The 19,339-nt window shown below is 38.8% G+C and overlaps 3 protein-coding genes across 8 annotated transcripts; 2 read left to right on the top strand and 1 right to left on the bottom strand.

Moving 5' to 3' along the window:
- Positions 1–1,455: 1,455 nt before the first annotated feature.
- LOC149003773 (putative polyamine transporter At3g13620) lies at positions 1,456–3,788 on the bottom strand. Its single transcript, XM_089136175.1, has one exon. It carries the CDS (start codon positions 3,595–3,597, stop codon positions 2,077–2,079), a length of 1,521 nt encoding a protein of 506 aa, XP_088992301.1. The 5' UTR covers positions 3,598–3,788; the 3' UTR covers positions 1,456–2,076.
- Positions 3,789–3,947: 159 nt separating this feature from the next.
- Positions 3,948–12,370, top strand: LOC149003772 (lipid phosphate phosphatase delta-like). 6 transcript variants are annotated; one of them, XM_089136169.1, is made up of 8 exons: positions 3,950–4,071; positions 4,631–4,813; positions 5,977–6,360; positions 7,205–7,640; positions 9,657–9,760; positions 9,886–10,014; positions 10,112–10,227; positions 11,880–12,370. In XM_089136169.1, the coding sequence occupies exons 2-8, from the start codon at positions 4,633–4,635 to the stop codon at positions 12,264–12,266; spliced, it is 1,737 nt and encodes a 578-aa protein (XP_088992295.1). In that variant the 5' UTR covers positions 3,950–4,071; positions 4,631–4,632; the 3' UTR covers positions 12,267–12,370. The 6 variants fall into 6 exon arrangements, with proteins under 6 accessions (XP_088992298.1, XP_088992295.1, XP_088992299.1 ...); XM_089136171.1 differs by lacking the exons at positions 3,950–4,071; positions 4,631–4,813; positions 5,977–6,360; positions 7,205–7,640 and adding exons at positions 7,924–8,820; positions 8,923–9,018; positions 9,129–9,203; positions 9,291–9,421; XM_089136170.1 differs by lacking the exon at positions 3,950–4,071 and having other exon boundaries at positions 4,520–4,813.
- A 1,919-nt stretch (positions 12,371–14,289) lies between these two features.
- On the top strand, positions 14,290–19,339 carry LOC149003771 (lipid phosphate phosphatase delta-like). The gene is made up of 8 exons (XM_089136168.1): positions 14,290–14,753; positions 14,859–14,954; positions 15,062–15,136; positions 15,242–15,372; positions 15,482–15,585; positions 15,707–15,835; positions 15,943–16,058; positions 18,637–19,339. Exons 1-8 carry the CDS (start codon positions 14,592–14,594, stop codon positions 19,024–19,026), a joined length of 1,203 nt encoding a protein of 400 aa, XP_088992294.1. The 5' UTR covers positions 14,290–14,591; the 3' UTR covers positions 19,027–19,339.

The raw sequence follows: 19,339 nt of genomic DNA, 5'->3' as shown, positions 1-19,339 counted from the left end.
TTCTCACGAAGCATCCTACGATTCAACTTTTTCTTTTTCTTTTTTCTGAAAAAAAAATAATTCAATTTATTTTGCACCTACATAGCACTGTTCCAAACAGCGAACGGCTGGATGGAAAGTAATCATAAAATTTTAAATCCTGATAACACAATATCAACATGTGCAATTTAAAACAACTTAAGTGAACACTTCCAATTTTTCCACCAAACCCAAACGGTTCAGGCGACTCAAACAAATTCATTTTGAACCTTGACTGGGCATAACGACTTTCATCTAGCGCTAAATGATTTCCAAGCTCTGCAAGCTTCTATGATAAAACAACAAAAAAACGTAAGTCTCCATTGAATCACCAACAGAGTAAAAAATTCAAACCTATAAACAGAAGAAATGGAACTCAATTTAATCCCAATAATGAGACCAAAAATTAAAAAGAGAGACTTTTACAATTTACACTAGAAGAAGGAACCAATCAGGACCCAAAGACGCAGCAGCCATGGAATCAATGGAAGAGGACCGAAAGGAGAATTCCTTCCACTGAGGATGTAATGCATCGGTCAGTGTTAGGATCATTTGATCTATTTAATTCTTTTTTTTTTTGGTGAAATGAAGTTTATTCATTAGGAGTAACACCAGGAGAACAAAAGCCTGGCTCAAGAGATAGAACCTCAAGAAGCCAGGGGGAGCTCACAACCAACGTCTGGAACCAAGGGAAATGATCTATTTAATTCTTGAGTCATGTGACTGTGCAACTGATTTTATTTTTTTTTTGGATGAAGAAGTGGGATTTAGTTTTGATCAGCCAAAGTAGGTACATGATTATGCTTTTTAGGATTGATGATCATCCAAAGTATTCACTATCTGAGGAATCTGATCATAACTAATATCGTTGATGTTGTTTTGGAAAATGTATAGCTGGAATCTATCGGCCTGTAGATGTTACAAGTAAATATGTTCTGGCTGTCGGCAGCTTTAGAGAACCACCATGTTAGGGATGGAGACCCCCAGGTTTTCCTGTAGTAAGCTTGACCTTTTTAGAGGCATTCTTCCCTTAACCCTCTTGTGGCATAGAAAGGGAGGTTGAAAGAGAGAAAGGGCCAGGGGAGACGTTTCACAAGGACTAAGGAGTGATAAGCTTTGACGATGCGCTCCAGAAAGAGAGAGCCAGTGAGTAGTTGTCAAGATGTCACTAGTCGTTTCAATTTTGATGAAAGGTAGGTTGGTTGGTCTGATGGTTATGGTCAAACCCAAGCACCTCTTCTACTCGATAGTAGCCTTGTGATTTGTGAATCTGAAGAGGAAGGAAGAAGAACCCACGGAGGCCAGAGAGCAGCTTCAGTTGTGCACTTGTGCTTTTGCCTGCCCCGAACTAAATAATGAGAGGTGACCGAGTGGGTAATCAGGAAGCTCTAAAGAGTTCTGTTTTTCTATGGGAAGAAAAAGCAATTTCCAAGCATGATATTTTTTTATCCAATCGTTTGTTCACTGGTGAGATGAGATGAGATGAGATGACTCGCCTGATGGAAATTAATCCTCAGTGAAGGAATTCTCCTTTCAGTCCTCTTCGATTGATTCCATGACTGCTTCACTGAGTACTCATGGAAATGGAAGGAATTAAGTTAAAAGAGAGTACGTACTGGAATCTCATCGAGTTGGACCTTTCAGATTCACTTAAACTTCAAATCATCCATGAAATCATTCAAAAGCTTAGAATTGATCACAACAAAAATACAAGCGCACGCAGAAGAACAGAACACTACTTGTGAAGATGCGATAATACATTAAGCCGGACTCTCTGATAACAAGGCATTTTCCTGTTATAAACTTGGGGCCGGCCGGTTATGAAAAATGAAAAAGTGTTCTACTAAATCCAATCCGACTTCTGTGGATTCCAATCATCTTCGAAGAATCCCAAGTAGCTAGCATAACCCCTCTTCTTTTTTACCGTGCTCAATGTTCATTTCTTCAAACTGATGACCTTGTTCTAAATAATGCTTGCCAAGTGGGAGGGTAAGATAATTTAAAACGAACTCTGGAGTATATTAGTACCATCTTACTGTAAACCCCCTCACGGATGCTTCAGATCTCTGTATTCCTGTGCTCCACCTGCTCAGTGAACTCGAGACAGCTTCGAGCTTTGCACCATTTCATGAGAAAGTAGCTTCCAATTCCAACCACAGTAAGAACTGCACTGATGATATACACCACCATGTTCCCTAGGACCATAACTAGTATCAGAAACCCAGTAGGGATCAGGCACATTACCACCAGACCTGGCATTCTCAGAGGTACCTTATATGGCCTCTCTAACTTGGGATACTTCTTCCTCAACCATATGAATGATGCTATCTCCAACAACATCCCTAAGCTGTACAAGAAATTTGAAGCTGATATAATGTTTGTGAAGTCAACAAACGAGATTCCCAGCGTTATAGCACTGGACAACAGGATTCCAATCCATGGAGTGTTGAACCATTTCGATCTTACACCAAAAAATCTTGGTATGAACCCAAGATCTGCCATGCCCACAACCTGGTACACGGCGCTGCTCAGTTGGGCTTCAAAGAGACCAATCCCAGATAACACAGCACCCACCTCCACCCAGTATTTAAGCCACTTGCCAACTATTATCCCTGCTGCATCTGCCAAGTACCCATCACCCCATTTATCTTGTTCCAACTCCAGAGCTCCTATAATGGATAGTAGAGGCACCAGATAACCTATAACTGTCACAAATCCAGCCGACATCAGTGCTTTGGGGAAGGTCTTCTGAGGCCGATCCACTTCTCCTGCTAAAGTACTTGCGTTATCCCAGAAATTCAAGTTCCAGAACAGAGTATTCAAGTAGAGGTGCCAATCTTTCTTTATTGCAGGGTCGCCCATGCTGAGCCACCGATGGGGACGGAGCTTGGGTATGGAAACCAGACCCATTATATAGAAGGGAAGCATAGAGACAACAGCCAGAGCAACGGCGGTGTAACCTACGATGGTGAGGCCAGTGTAATTGAGGAAACTCAAGGACACAGTTGCTCCACAGATAGCAATAATTCGAGGAGGACCCGATTCAAAGATCGGGAATACACGTTTGAGGTAATCAATACAGAGAACAGGGTATGCAGCGTTACTGATAACACCGCTAAGGAATTTCCAGTAGCCCATTAGATTACCCCAAAAAGGGCCAAAAGCTCGTTCTGCCCAGATGACAAAGCCACCGTTGCCGGGAAAGGTGGTTGCGAGCTCTGCAGTGATAAGGGCTTCAGGGATACTCCAGATAAACGGGAATACGAGAAAACCCACTATGGATAGAAGGGGTCCGGCGGCTTGCACGGCTGTTTCTTCTCCATATGGGCCACCGGAGACTTCAAAGTAGATGAGAAAGATGAGCGGGAGGAGTTTGAGTTTGTCGTTTCTTTTCTTCTTCGTGTTGTTACTGGGTATATTGGAATCTTCAGTTACTCCATTCCCGACACCTTGGAGCTGACGATATGGCGAAGAAGAAGAGGAAACAGAGTTTCTTTTGTCTGCACTTCCATCTTCACCGGCTCCTCCACCGGCAGCTCTTACAATCCTGGGGTTGGAAATTTCGATTTCCGCAGTCATCTGTGGGCCTCTTTCAGCTTTCCCAGACGAGCTGTAGATGGAATTTACAAGAGTTGAAAATTCAAGCTACTTACTTATTCCAGCTTCACGATTCTCGGAGAGGTGGTGATTATATTGGACAAATTTTAGAAAGAATCCTGATACAGACGTGGATTGCATGAAACTTGAGCAATAATGTGATTGCTTTCTCTGATAGAAACCAATAATCAATAATGTGATATTATTATTAACTTTTCTCTTTCAGTTCCAGCGTAGAAGAAAGAGACAATTTTTTTTTTCTTTTAAAGAAAAGTCAAATTGTTAGTGAATCCAAATCCAATAAAGTGTTCAACACCCAACCACATCACCGTAGAAGGCATCTTAAGGATATTTTGATGGATTTTATTTAATTCCAACGATATCCTACCAAATCCTGAATACAGAGTCCTAATGCTTTTATTCTCTCCGGATTCTTGCCTGGATTCCGGACGGCAGGTGAGCCCATTTATGCCTTCAATTTTCACATGTTCGTTGGGCGTAATTTATGTCAAATTGCTGTTATTTGATTAAAAAAATTTGTGGTCAGGGAGTTGAGTTCCATGACCGTCTAGGGTTTTTCAAAGGTTCTGCAACTCTTCGTTTCGCAGATTACTTGCCAATTCCAAACTTTTGGTTTAAGTGTTAGGTTTCCAAAATTTATTACCAAATGATCAAATTGTCATCCTTTTTTCCCTTTTTTTCGTTCAGAAGTGGGTTCTATAAGTTTGAGTAATGATTTTCTAGATTCCTTGCTCTGTGCTGTGTTTGGAAAACGTATTTGTCCTGTTTTGAAGTGCGTGCTTCATTCATTTTGGGATTGGACACCCCTTCCTCTACCCTGTAGAAGACAAGAGCTGCGTCAGCTGAAGGTTTTTTAGTACCTTAAAAGGCTTGCTGCCTTGCTTATTATCTGGGTTTAACTCTTATGAGTATCCAACCTTTTTTTCCTTGGTACATCCAAAAACAGAAGTTTGTTCTTTGCATGGTCCAATAAATTTTAGTTCTGAAAATGCAGGAATGGAGGCAGTTTCATTGAGGCACTTAGTATCTTCAGCTTATAATAGCTTCCCAGTTAGATGGAACCTGGAGAGTACTCTATGGGAGGGATTCCCAAGAATCCAAAGTCGGAGAAGCAGAACCAGTAGGAGAATTAATCAATCTCGTCACATTCAATGTTCTAAACGATCTGATTTCAGGGGTTAGCTACCTCTTAACTTGGTTGCTGATATTTTTAACTTCTATATGCTTGATAAAACTGGCCGTTGCAGACTTATTTCTTAAGTATAAATTTTAGTCGTCGGAGTATACTCAATTGAGAAGCTAATTGCAATTTATGTCAATGTAAGTGCCTTTTTAGGTGGCGAACTGCACTTGGGGTGACAGGTTGCAGTTTCCTGCCAATAATTTGGGCTGAAGTCTAGGAACATATTCTGTACTCTAAAACAGAGGATGCATTGTCTCTACAGATTAAGACTGAAGGATATGTTGTAGAACCTGACTTTTTTATATCTTGTTATTACAACTGATATATTGCTTTACATGGTTTTGCATCTGCTTCTCAATAATCTAAGATTCAATTCTTGTCATAATTGGAGAAACATGATGAAACTTAAAGAAAGTAAGAAGATGCTAACTTTGTAGCATCATAATTATTTTACTTGCTTTAAAATCCAACTGATTGGTGGATATTCTTCATATCATTCCACATCATAAACCTGATCAATTTACCAAGATATACCAATCTTAAACTAACAGAATTAATACGTGGGCAATTTACTTTATGCCCTTTCTGCATCTTTGGTAACATTTACATTTATCAGTGAAAGGTGTGCATTATGACATTACAGCATATGTCGGTGTTTTTCAGTTCATTCAGATCATCCTTTCCCTTGTATGTAAAGTCAAAATATCAGAAGGGAGGGTTCTCTGAGCAAGTGCCATTAGGGAGAGCACACCTAGGAGGAGCACCAAAATGGTACCAAACACAGGAGGGCATTGAGGTTATTTCAAGTGAGAAAGAGAGAGAGAGAGAGAGAGATGCAGTGTCTTAGATATTATTATTTTTCCTTTTCTGAATTGCCAGAACCGTGCTGCTGTGTGCATGAATTAAGGATACCTATCAAGAATAAAGTAGTGGTGGCATGCATTTAAAGAGGTGGGCTACTGGTTATGTGATCTGCATTCCAGGCAGTGACAAGGTTACCATGGTTAGGAAAATGGGGGAGTTTGTAGTGAGATTCAAAATAGAAACATTTCATGTGTCCAACCCTATAGGATGTCCATGCCCTTCTGTGTTTTCAAAATTTTGAACTCATCTTTTCTCTCAAGGTGATGATACTTACTTAGTAAGGTGATCTTCAGATTTTCAGGGCTTTGCAAGACCTTTGCTTCTTTTGCCTGCCAAAGAGGCAGATACATGCTCAGTGTCATCAGTGGAAAAGTTGTCTGCTTCCTTCGGAAAGGATGAATCTCAATCACTATATATGATTAAGTTGCGCACTAGTCATGCCTATGGCTCATGCCTGAGTGACTTAAGTGCTGGAATATTACTTTGTGTGATAGATGAAAATGGTGCTTCAATATTGCAGAGGATTTCTTGGACTCCTTCAGAAGGCTCTCATGGACAAACAGGGGAATTGCCTGATCATAACCTGTCCTGCTTCGAAAGAGGTTCCATCGGGACTTTTATTTTTGAAGGACCTAAACTAGGAAAAGTTGAAGCAGTATGGATTGGCCTTGAATCAGGTTAGTATGATACCAAGTAGCATATCTCTGTTATTATTTGTATTTCCTTATCTTATTGAGAATGTGTACCATAAAGGCAGAAATTTTGCATGAATTTTTTATTTTTATGTGCATTTGAAGGCATGCATACATGAGCATATGGTCACAAATAAACATATTGTATTCAGCCATTCTAAATATGCTTTACTCAAAGAGGTGGATCCACTTGACAGGGCACGTTACAGATAATTCGGAATTTGAGCTTTCAAATTTGAACTCGGGTTTGGTGTCAAGATCTGTTTAATTGGTTCCTATAAAATAGGAATCTTTATCACATGAGAACTCCAATTATATTCAAAGTGTATCACTTCTAAAACTCTAACTGGGTACATCATAACAATTATATAGACAACACAATCCTGTCGCACAAGCATTGAGGGAATTCAAATCCAATCTGAGTTCTAAACTTGCACTCAGTAACAACGTCATCACTACCCTTTTGCATTTGCTTAGGCATGAATCTTCAACTCATTGGTTCACTCTGATATTGGGGAACACAGGATTTCTCGGTTGTGCGAAGTGGATTAGTTAAAGCCTGGATTCACTTGATTACCCCAATCAATTTGTGTTGTGATGACTGTACTAAATAGCTCAAGCAGCATATTGCTGATAAAACCCCGTGACTTGCTTAGAATATGAATATTTTCCCTTTTTATGGCCCCTGATTGCATGGTATATTCCCATGTATGAATATCTAATGTTGGTATTGTGACTGATCAACATTTTCATGCAGCTTGCATGAAATGGTAATCTGATTGATTTTCCCATTCTTGTATATATATTTTTCACCTTTAGCCTTGATCAGGTAGCTGGAGATTTGGAGGTTTGAGCTTGAGAGTTGTCTGTGGATGTCAACCCCAATTCAGAGAAGATGATGGGAAAACAATCCACTTCACTGGTTTGCTGTACAATTTTGAATCAGAAGATATCCTGCTTGGAGAGGGTGGGGACATGTCCATGGCTGAACTAAAACCCCATCTTGTTACCGAGTTGTGTGGAGCTGACCTTTCAGCATGCTTAAACACGCAAAGTGACCAGTCAACTTTACTCTCAAGCCCTGGAGTATCAGTTGAGGAAAGCATGAGGGAATACACAGATCTGAAGTTCTCCTTGCTACTGTATGACACCATGCTCATATTTGCTGGAACATCAATTGCATCTTTCTCAGCTGGAGATAGAGCTGCTTTAGCTTTCTTGACTGGTGGACTGGGTGGCTTTGTTTATCTAGTTTTGTTGCAAAGGTCAGTTGATGGATTACCAGCTCCAGCTTCAATTTCTTTGAGCAGGGAAAGAGATAATCTTAGTAACCTCTTTAGAGATGTAAAGGCTCCCATATCAACTCTGGCATTGGCATTAGCCTTTGCTGTTGCAGCAGTAAAGTATAAGTGGGGGGATGCAGCTGTGGTGTTGACACCGAAAGAACTCATGGTTGGGATGATAGGGTTCCTGGCATGTAAGATTGCTGTTGTGTTGGCAGCGTTCAAACCCATGCCAATGAGCATTAAGGAGAACAAATGACTCCTAAAACCTAATGGTAGGTTGACAGGGATGGAGAGTAAGGAGAGGTAGTATACACTTTGAGAAGGAAATATACTCACACTTGCATGGTACAAGAAAGAGGAGGGGGGAGGGTTTGAAAATCTCTTCAAAACAATAAAGAAAGATTCCATGTAATTTCATGTACAAGTACAGAGGGTAGAAACCCCCTAAATGGAATGTTAATTACTTCCTTTGCTATTCTTGTATACAAAAATCTAATTAATCTAGCTAAAATCGTTTCAGTTGTCAGATGCTGTTAATTTTTTTGAGATATGAAACAGGGGCACTGTCGTCTTTTCAGTGTTATGTATATACTTCATAGACAAAATGTTCCTCTATTAAGAGCCTATTTTTTTCACTTTAATTAAGTAGTAGAATAAAGCCGCCATTGATATAAAAGCATAATTGTTGATAACCATCTAATTCACCCTGATTAGCTCTAACGAATATGAGCATGCCACGTGTAGTCAACGTTTGTCCATCACTTGCTCTGTTTTTGGTTAGGCGTCTGGCCTGTCTGCCCAGTCTCTCTCAAGTTTCGATTTTTCCCACTTCCTTCCGTGTCCCTAGTTTTCCGCCGTTACCCAGAGCTTTGAGGAGTCAACTGATTCAGCTTTTCCGTGAGGAAAAGAAGAAACCCACAAATTTTGCGTCCATTCTTGTTCTCTCTCTGAAAAGCCAATTAAGACGAGAAGAGAGAAGAGAATGGAGAGCATTGCTGTATGGGACATTGCTCTATCTCAAGTGCTTACTCTTTCTGGCCTTCTGTTGTGGAATGTCATTGCTTCATATTTCAACATCACCCACAAGCTTAGATCCCTCAGCCAACACTGGGTAACTCAACGTGTCGTCGCAGACACTCCTCACATCCTTCAGATCCAGGTTAGCGAGAACCTGCTTGCCATTGTATCCCATCGAGTTAATTTTGTGATTCTTTTTCTTTTATTTGGTTTTCATGGTAGTTTGGCTTTGTGGGTTCTGCAGAGCTTCCAGCATCCTTTCTTAGACGCCTTCTTCTCTGGTCTGTCGGGTGTTGTCTCTGTGCCCTTCTATACTGCCTTTCTTCCCCTGCTTTTCTGGGTATGTTGTCCTTTTCCCTTTCATGGTTATAACTATGGCTGCTTATTTATTTATTATTTTTTCTCTCCTAATCTTGCAACTCATGCTATTATTTGGCGAAAACTCTGTAGAGTGGGCACTGTAAATTGGCCAGGCAGATGACCTTGTTGATGGCTTTCTGTGATTATTTAGGTAACTCCGTTAAGGTACTTGGTCCCCACCAATATCATCAATTCTAATTTGTTCATATTCATCTGAATTCAAGTCATGACTCGTGACTGCTTGTGTCATAGGATGTAGTCTCAGCTCCTAGACCCAGTTCTCCTCCGATTAGGAGATTAACCGCTACCACAGATGAGGAAGAAAATGCATTGGAATATGGATTTCCCTCCTCTCACGCTCTTAACACAGTTTGCCTGGCTGGGTACTGATGCTTTCTTCCATTCCTCTTTACATAATTTTTCAATTGCTTACATGAATTTGCAGCAGCTCTTACAAGAGTGGTGCATATATACTTCATACCATGTAGAGAAACTGAACTTGATTACTTAACAAATGTCAGATACAATATATATACAGGTATGCATATATAAGTACAGCTGGCATCCTATGTATTCCTAACATTCTTAACTGCTTTATTGGATTGGAGGGTGTTCTAGATACTTGTTGCACTATGTTCTGCATTCTGCCGATAATAGAGTTCCTACTCAAGCATTTTTGGGAGTTACTGTGGCATGTTTCCTAGTAGGATTCGTAAGCTTGGGTAAATTCACATTTTCTTTCTTTAGCTACTTTATTTATTATTCCTTACTGTTGATGTGGATCAAAAACAAAGCTCTAGTTGTCGTTAATTCCAAAAACGTAACTGGAATTCGTGTCTCTTGTTAGGAAGGATTTACCTCGGCATGCATAGCACAATCGATGTCCTAGGCGGCCTTGTTTTTGGACTCATCATTCTTGCCTTCTGGCTCTCTGTTCATGAATACATTGACAGCTTTATAGTCTCTGGAAACAATGGTATGCATACTACCAATTGCTCATTTTTTTTATGACACTTTTTCCTTTTTGATCTCTTATATGACATTGATGGCTTGCATTACTGTTACCCTTGCAGTCTCTCCCTTTTGGACTGCCTTTAGTTTCTTATTGCTCTTTGCATATCCGACCCCAGAGCATCCCACACCGAGTTTTGAGTATCACACAGCTTTCATTGGTGTCATATTGGGAATGGTAAGTGCAGAATCTACTCACTCTTACTCCTTGTATTTATAATCACATTTGCATACGTTTCTTAATTCTCTCATGTTGTGAATTAATTTACTAAATATAAGTATTGTGTGCCAATTTGTAACTACGAAGTTTCTTTCCTTTGAGGATGTCACAAGAGAGAAAACCCGGGCTTATTGTGACACCTGTTACATATGCTTTATCTCAGGGATTTAACTGAAACTATTGTCTCAGATTTTTCTTTTTCTTTGTTTTATCAACAAAAGAAAGGAATTATGGAAACACTCTATTAATCACACTTCTCAAACCAAAAGTCATCTGTCTTTCTTCTGGAGCTAGATCAGCATCTCCTACTTGACAGATACATGTCCCTTCTCCTAAATGCCTATATCTTTGCCTACTGATATGTCTTAACAAAATTCTAATTGCATATTAGAAGAGCCTGTTAGGAGGCTCAGCTTCCTCCGCATAAAATTAACCTGCTAAAATACGTTATATTTAAGCTCCATCAGGCTAGGTGATTGGCATCCCCATTCAATTGTCTTCCACTATGTGTACTACCATAATGAAAAAAGGACAAGATATTTGACATCTATAGTTGATTACTATATGTCTATATGGGATACCCTTGCCAAGACAATGTATCTTTGAAAGCTGTTGAGAGGGCTTACTATTAATCAGATAGGCAGTTTGTAATTTTTGTTATTTGGATTAAAAACTGAACTCAACTGAATTTAGTAAGCCTTATGCCAGCTATTGTGATTATCTAAATGACTACTGTTTCTCAAATCTACCATTTTTAGAGCTACTGTTTAGGATCCTTGGTAAAACATTTAGGCCAGAGGTTTCAAATGCCAACAGCCTATCTGATTTATAACCCAGCAGCCAAATGCACCTGCTATGTGACTTATGTCTCTTGATCAATAAGTTAGAAATGGCAAGCCCAATATTTAATGCTTGACACAGACCTGGGATCCTTTTTTCCAGTTGTTAAACTGACTGAAACAGTAGAGTGGCCGGGTAATAAAAGGGTGGCTTCCTTTTGTAGCTGTAACAAATTGTGGCAATAATTATTCTCCTACTGTTTTGAGACATCAAATATGGACCACCATGACAACTGTTGTTTAGTACCCAATCTAGCCATATAATGCATAGTTTTTACTTGGTGTCAGTCATTCTGAATATTGTGCAAGTTATCATAATATTTGCCAAGTAATTTCATTCAGAGTGATTAAAATAAATATTATAGACATCATAAATAAATATTCAGCCCAAGTTATTAGTCAGGCATCAATATTTAGAGAAAACAATATTCCAATTTTCAAGGTTATTGTACTTAATGGTTAATTATTACCGTTTCATTGAGTTGATGATATTGTCTTCTCTACTGATCCAGCTACTGGACATTCCAAGCTCTATCAAGATGACTTATTTTACTTGTATTAAGATATGTTTCTTTTAATCCCCCAAACCCCCCTTCCCTGCAGAACAGAAAGAGAAAAACTATTTTTTTCTTGTATTATATTTCCTTCCAAGAATGAGCAGAAAAATCCTTGTGTTTCATGGTTTTGGAGTTCTTCTATTTATCAATATTTTCTTGGTTAGCTTCTTTCTGCTGCTTCTTGCCAAAAGAAATAACTTCATATTTGGTCCAGGTAATTGGTTTCCAACGAACTTACCTTCAGATTGACCATGAAGCCATCCAACGCATCTGTAGCCCACAACTTACACTCCCAGTTTTTGTAGGAAGGATACTTGTCGGCATTCCTGCAATAATTCTTGTGAAGTTCTGCAGCAAGGCACTGGCTAAATGGATGCTTCCTGTGTTGGCAAACACTTTACACATCCCAATAAGATCATCCAGCTACATTCCCCAGCTAAATATTTCTTTAAGTGGTGAGAACAACGAAGGCCAGAAGATGTTTTTTTCCCCTCAGGATTCATTTGATGTTGACACAGGCATAAGGTTCCTTCAGTATGCAATTCTTTCTTGGTCGATAGTTGACCTTGTTCCACCTCTATTTTCTCTTCTACGATTGTAATGGAAAAATGCCTGAGGTTGCAACATAATGTAAATTCCTACTGATCTTGTCTTATCATACAAAAATCTTGACAATACATAGAGATCATTGTACTCTTTTATGTATATATACTGTTTTACCAGCACCCAGTTGGATAAGTCATTCTAGAGCAGCAGTGCTCAGTATGATAGATCATTCTAAGCTTTAAAATCTCAGTGGAGACTCAAGTTATTCTCAACATCTTTTGAATTTGAGTTGATGCTTGGCTCTCCATTTGACATATTTCATCCTCAAATCTTCTTCAGACAAAGATGTTCAAAATTTATATAGATTTAGTAAAATCCAATAACATAACAGTTAATTTGATGAGGAACCTATATTAACAAATGCACCATTAAGTGTTTTTGTAAGTTTCCTTCAGAGTCTCTGGGATGCAATTTTGTGATGTGACTCCAAGACCCGCTTGAGAGAACTAACAGATCAAAATTTCCGGCTCGGTAGAGATGAAATGTGCAGCTAGTCCATTCAGTTAAATGTGTTAATTTTATAGCTTTCAAAATCAAAATTATGCCACTTGTAAACAAGATATTACTAAAAAACACACAAAAGTTTGGAACGAAGAAAATCTTAGAGGGAAAATGCATTCTTTAACCATCAAATCCAGCCACTTTAGCCAATCTCACAAGAAATTGGAATGAAATGGGACCCTTTGACCCTATGAGAGGGAGAACACAAGTTAACAACCCCACCTAATAGCTGGATCCACTGTGTGTATAAACATCATCATCATTTAAATAAGGATGAGATGCTTCTGGTCTCCTTGGGGTTGATGGCTTCAAATTTCTTCTTACTTACTGACCGGGTCATAGTCAATTGTAGACATTTCTTCCATGACCAAAATCATCTTATCTCAAATCATATTGAATAAAATTCAACATTGCCGTTCGATTTATAGTTTTAGATTCCATGAAATAGATAGAAATCGAATTTATATAGGATAAATTGAATGTATCAACCAAAACAGAATCCAATTCCACAAAAAGAAAACCGAACCAAACCAATTCTACCCAGATGAGAAATTTCTCTCTTCCTCACTGATATGCTTATTATGAATGTGTACAAATAAATATATATTTCTTTCTTCCTCACTGACCTGCACTACCGAATTCTCATCTCTCTTTGGGCCATTTGAAACGTCTATACTTCTCGAATTGGTAGTTCACAGCCATTCTCTATATAGGAAGCCATCCAGAATATACGCAAAGCATTGCTTGAGTTTATTCCACCACCTCTAGCCCTAAGACTTCCACAAGTACAACATATGATTCTATGGGAACCTCCTCAACCAGGATGGGTGAAGATCAATGTAAATGGCTCTTCTTATGCTGATCTCCACTTGTTAAGCATAGGAGATATAGCTCAAAATCAGGATCATCAGGTCCTTTTTTTTCTTTTAGACAAGGTAGTGGTGCACAGGACTCTATGGTGGCCATGGCACTTGCAATTCAGTTTCAACTCTCACATATAATTCTGGAACGGATAATCAAGCATTGGCGACTTTCTAACATCACAAATTCATCTTTCTTAGAATGGTTATTGTCCTTATGAATGATATTTTTCACCTTGCCACTATGCGAGGCTAACGTTACGGTCGATGTTCTGGGCAAAACTGCCGCTAAATCACAAGATTGGTTCTTTCTTGTTAACTCCCCTCCCGCTTCTTATCTTGGGTCTTGCTTTATGATAATCTTAAATATAAAATGCCAAGAGGTTTTTGATATTAACACATAAAAATTCTTTTGTGACCCCATAAAAAACAAAAAAAAAAAAAAAAAAAACCGTGAGCTTCTTATCTTACCCTTACAAGAAAATGAAAAAAAAATATAAAGAAATACTAAAATACCAAAAACAACAAATTTTTTTTTTTTTTTTTTTTTAGTGAAAAACAACACTTTTAATGAGCAGTGCAATGTTTTCAGTCTTTAGATTCCTCATTAAATTAAAAATAAATAAATAAACCAAGAAAAAGTATACCTGCGCGTGTGCGGTGTGGTCAACAACGTCTCTCTGGGGGTCGCTGTTTTTCGCTGGTCTCTGCTGTCAACTGCTGGCCGGCTGGCAGTTGTTCTGTTTCTGTTACTATCACCAAGAAAGTTTCTACCTTTCTCGGTTCTTTCGGGGTTCCAAGCTTTTTTGCTGTTACCCAGTTTTCTGAGATGCAAGTGAATTAGATTTTGTATGGAATAGAAGACACCAATAGATTTCGTATTCCTTTTTTCCAATTAGTATCTTTTTTCCGATCGTTTTGCTGCTATCGGCAATTAAGCAGGAGAGAAGGTGAAAGAAATGGAGAGCGTTGCTCCATGGCTAGGGCTTTCTCTTTCTGGTCTTCTGTCATGGATTTTCGTTGCCTCGTATTTCAATGTCACCCAGAAGCTTAGATCTCTTACCCAACCATGGGTAACTCACCGTGTCATGGCAGACACCCCTCTCATCCTCCGGATCCAGGTCAGCATGAATCTACCTCCCATTTTCTTCGAAAGATCTCTAAATTTGGAATTCTTTCGCTTTTGTTCGATTTTAATGGGATTTTTGGCACCGTGGTTTCTGTAGAGCTTCCAACATCCTTTCTTGGATGCCTTCTTCTCTGCTCTCTCATGCGTTGTCTCTGTGCCCTTCTACACTGCTTTTCTTCCTCTACTCTTCTGGGTATGTTCTCTCTCTTCCCATCCTTTATTTCTTTTATTTGTTTGTTTTTTGGGATCTTATAAACAATTTTATCCCTTTAACATATATAATCTGGCAAAATTCTGCAGAGTGGGCACTCTAAATTGGCTAGGCAGATGACCTTATTGATAGCTTTCTGTGATTATTTGGGAAACACCGCCAAGGTATTTGCTCCAGCTGCCAAATAGTATCTATTCTTAAGATTGACCTTCTGAATTCTAGTCATGAATCATTGTCGTCTCCCATTTTGGTGTCTCCTTGTATAATAGGATGTAGTCTCTGCACCTAGGCCCACTTCTCCTCCTGTTAGGAGGGTAACTGCTACAGAAGATGAGAAAGAAAACGCATTGGAATACGGATTGCCTTCTTCTCATACTCTCAACACAGTTTGTTTGGCCGGGTACTGAGTCTTTCTTCCATTTCTCTTTCCATTCTTGTTTCGTGGATTACATCAATTTGAGTTGCGGGATATATAATTAACTCGTCTGTTGGATTCACTGGTGCTCTAGATACTTTTTCTACTATGTTGTGTATTCGTCCGATAATAGAGATGCTGCTCAAGTAATTGCTGGAGTTGCCGTGGTTTGTTTTTTTGTAGGACTTATAGGCTTTGGTAAATTCCCATTCTCATTATTTAGCTGTTTTGTATGTTATTCCTTGCTGTCAATGTCAAATGTAAATAAGGTTTCAATTGTTGTTACTTCCAGAAAAGACTGAACTTTGTCTCTTGTCAGGAAGGATTTACCTAGGAATGCACAGTGTGGTTGATATCCTAGGTGGGCTTGTCTTGGGACTGGCGATCCTTGCCTTCTGGCTCACTGTCCATGACTATTTGGACAGCTTTATAGTCTCTGAACAAAATGGTATGCACATTGCAGATTTTTCATGCTGTTTTGTTTTGCATCCTTTCTCCTTTATGACCTCATATTTTGCACTAATAACTTTAATTGCATCCATGTTTCCCCTGCAGTTTGCTCCTTCTGGGCTGCCCTTAGTTTCTTATTGCTCTTTGCATATCCAACCCCAGAGCTTCCTACCCCAAGTTATGAGTTTCACGCAGCTTTCAACGGTGTTGCGTTGGGAATAGTAAGTGCAAACTCTACTCTTTCTCCTAATCATACTTGTACTTGGGACTTGAGAAATTCTGTAGTATCTGGAGTCTTAAATAGCATGTTCATAAAATGTGAAATGAATGAGGAAGTTAATGATTCTTTATGAATAACCTGAAGGAATTAGGAGGAGGATAGGGACCAGTAAGCTATAAAATCAAATGGAGGAAAATTGTGCATGCTCTCTGTCATTGTGTTGTATATGGCACCATAACATGGTCCCTGCTTCCCTCTTACACTAACTAGCTATTGCTGTTTCTTGGAAAAATCGCAGACTGCTTTTGTTTGCATATGTTAGGGACCATGAAGCTACAAAACCAAATGGAGGAAAATTGCGCATGCTCTCTGTCATTGTGTATATGGCACCATAACATGGTCCCTGCTTCCCTCTCACGCTAACTAGCTATTGCTGTTTCTTGGAATCACAGACCGCTCTTTTTTGCATATGTTACCTAAAGATATCATATTGGGGAAGAGATTTGGGGGGGGGGGGGGGGCAAAGGACGGGGAGGGAGAGAGACAGAGAGATGAAGCACACTTGTAGACTAGGTCTCAGATCAAGATGCTTAAAGCATAAATATCAAATCTTCAATCTTGAAATGATTCAAATATGACATCCAGAGAGTACATGGATGGTTGGTAGAACATGGGTTATGATATATAAAAATTAAAAAGAAAAAAGGAAAAGAAGTGGCTTCTTAATCCCATTGGAGAGGATGCTATCTTAATTTCTTTGTGGTGCTCATGATATGGAATCCATGATGTGGTCATTATAATCTTATGCAAACCACAGTGCCACCTCTGTTCTCATTTAATGAAAACCACATATACACCCCTATATACTATCTAATAATTGGCGAAAAAACTGTCATCTTTCGACAAAGAAGCTCAGTTTTAGGAAAAGGATGGCTCTGTGAGAAAATTAAGCATAAACTTCTCGATTTCTCATCTGAGCCGAATCCAAATACATTTTTGGTAATATTTACTATTCAAATTTTAGGTTGATAAGAAACTCAATATTCTTCTTTGCAATATTAGCTGTTTCCTTTTTTCAATGTTGGGTTGCAAAGACTGAAGTCACTTTCTTTTGTTGAAACACAAACCTTATTATTGCACTGATGAGAAAAGCTAAGCAGATTTAGGTACTTGATTGACCAGTCAGACATTCTGACTTTTGATAAACTGCTTGGAGACATTGATAACCTGCTGGAATATGTTATTATTAAACCCATCTGGCTAACTAATGGGCATCCCAATCCCATTGTATTCTATTATCTACACAACTGACAGACAAAATTGATGAATTAACTTACTTGATAGGTTATCTTTTTTTTTTTTTTTTTTTTGGTAATACTTGATAGGTTATCTTTGTGACTACCATGATCAACATAAAGTATCTTTGACAGATATTGAGTGCTTACTTTTAAACAGGCAGGCATTCTGTGCTTTCATTCTAAAAACTTCCTCTGCCATTTGTGGTTGGTTAGCCGAATCTCATTTTGCAATTTCACAATATTTAAAGCTACTATTCAGGATGCATGGTGAAACATTTTGGCCAAAGGGTTGTGAACACTGGCAGCCACACTGACGTGTAAAACCATTCTTTATCTGGGTTAAGACCGGTTACCTAATGGCCTCTTGGGAGTTTTCTTGATCAAAATAACACAAAAAGGAACTTAATTTGGAAGCATTGCATATGAATGCTTGTGAAGACTTGAACCTAAAACTGTTTGCAAATGGGTAACAAAGTACTGGCTTCTTTTGGAGCTTTAACAAATTGCAGTAGTAGTTACTTTTCTTGGGTGGCGAGCCAACATAGATGGAGTGCCATGATGACTGGAGTTTTGAGTAAGTAAATGCCATAGATTTTCCTTGGTTGAAGTCATACTTATGTGGAAATTATCAACTGAAAGATTATCCGGTTTCTCATGTGATTTTTAGAGAACATGAAAGAAATACAATTTGTACATCAGAAATAAATTAGCAGCCTAGGTCGTGAGTCTACTTGGGACAATAAGGCTTTAACCTTTCTAGGAATGATTTCAGTCTTTTCTCAGAGAGATTGCACTCATTAATCAATTCCCACTTCAGCGACTACAAGGGTGGGCTAAAGGAGAATAAAATCAAGCTCGCATTCCGTTTATGAAATCAAAAAACCAAAATAGATGCAATGGCTTACCTTCCAATTGCCTGGAAAAATATCACGGAAAATTACATATTTGGAAATTTATGCTGAAGATCAAAAGAAAATTGTTCTTTCTCCTGTTCCTTGATGCTAGCTTGGTTTTACTTATTTGGGTTTCTGTTAGTAGAGTAAATAAAACTCCAAACTTTTTGTACACAATATAAGTGGTTTTTAGTCATATTGATAGACGGCTATTGAAACCCCCTTCCCCGGGACAAATTAAACTTACCCCTATCCAAGTTCTTCCTTGAAATCAAAATGAATTGTTTCTGCTTCCTGGTTGAGATATCTTCTATTTGTGGCGCACACGATTTGTGAGCTTCTCTTTGTTGCTTCCTGTAGAAGGAAATAACATTTGACAATTTTCCAGGTTACAGGAGTCCAGCTGACTTACCTTCAGTTTCACCATGATGACATGCCGCGCATCTTTAGCCCACAACTTCCGTTCCATGTCTTTGTGGGGAGGGTGCTTGTAGGAATTCCTACAATAATATTTGTGAAGTTCTGCAGCAAGTCTCTAACTAAACGGATGCTTCCTGTGGTTGCTAACACTCTAGGCATCCCAATAAGATCATCTTGCTACATCCCTCAACTAGTTAGTTCTGCAAGTGATAAGAAATCTAATGGAAGCCATAAGATGTTCCTCTTTCTTCAGGATTCTTTTGATGTTGACACAGGCATAAGGTTCCTCCAGTATGCAGGTCTTGCATGGTCCGTTGTTGACCTCGTGCCATCTCTATTTGCTTACCTACGGTTGTAATTGACAGATTGCCTGAGTATCAAGTTAAACTGCACCCTCACTTCCTTAGGGCTACAATATTAATTTTGATAATCATCAACACTGTATCAATCTAGAAAAGCGGTTGTATTATTAAATGTATATATACTTCTTCTTTGGTGTAAACTTGAGTCACATTAAAGAAGAGTTGGAAACATGCATTAGCATAGAATGGTCTTTATTAAGTAGTACACTGATTTGTCATTGTTTTGCTCTTGGGGTATTGTGAGCCAATGTACCCTGCTGTAAACTTCAATAGGGAATTGATTATTCAGGAAATAACCATCCTTGAGAA

The sequence above is a fragment of the Hakea prostrata genome, chromosome 10 (genome assembly GCF_041222555.1).
Source record: "Hakea prostrata isolate BN-2017 chromosome 10, UWA_Hpros_2, whole genome shotgun sequence".
Taxonomy (NCBI): Eukaryota; Viridiplantae; Streptophyta; class Magnoliopsida; order Proteales; family Proteaceae; genus Hakea; species Hakea prostrata.
This window is presented reverse-complemented; position numbering and strand designations above follow the sequence as displayed.

Coding starts and splice junctions, on each gene's coding strand:
- LOC149003773 (XM_089136175.1), bottom strand. CDS start 3,597: ATGACTGCGGAAATCGAAATTTCCAACCCCAGGATTGTAAGAGCTGCC.
- LOC149003771 (XM_089136168.1), top strand. CDS start 14,592: ATGGAGAGCGTTGCTCCATGGCTAGGGCTTTCTCTTTCTGGTCTTCTG. Junction 14,754..14,858: donor CTCTCATCCTCCGGATCCAG/GTCAGCATGAAT, acceptor TGGTTTCTGTAG/AGCTTCCAACATCCTTTCTT. Junction 14,955..15,061: donor TTCTTCCTCTACTCTTCTGG/GTATGTTCTCTC, acceptor AAAATTCTGCAG/AGTGGGCACTCTAAATTGGC.
- LOC149003772 (XM_089136169.1), top strand. CDS start 4,633: ATGGAGGCAGTTTCATTGAGGCACTTAGTATCTTCAGCTTATAATAGC. Junction 4,814..5,976: donor TAAACGATCTGATTTCAGGG/GTTAGCTACCTC, acceptor GGTGATCTTCAG/ATTTTCAGGGCTTTGCAAGA. Junction 6,361..7,204: donor ATGGATTGGCCTTGAATCAG/GTTAGTATGATA, acceptor AGCCTTGATCAG/GTAGCTGGAGATTTGGAGGT.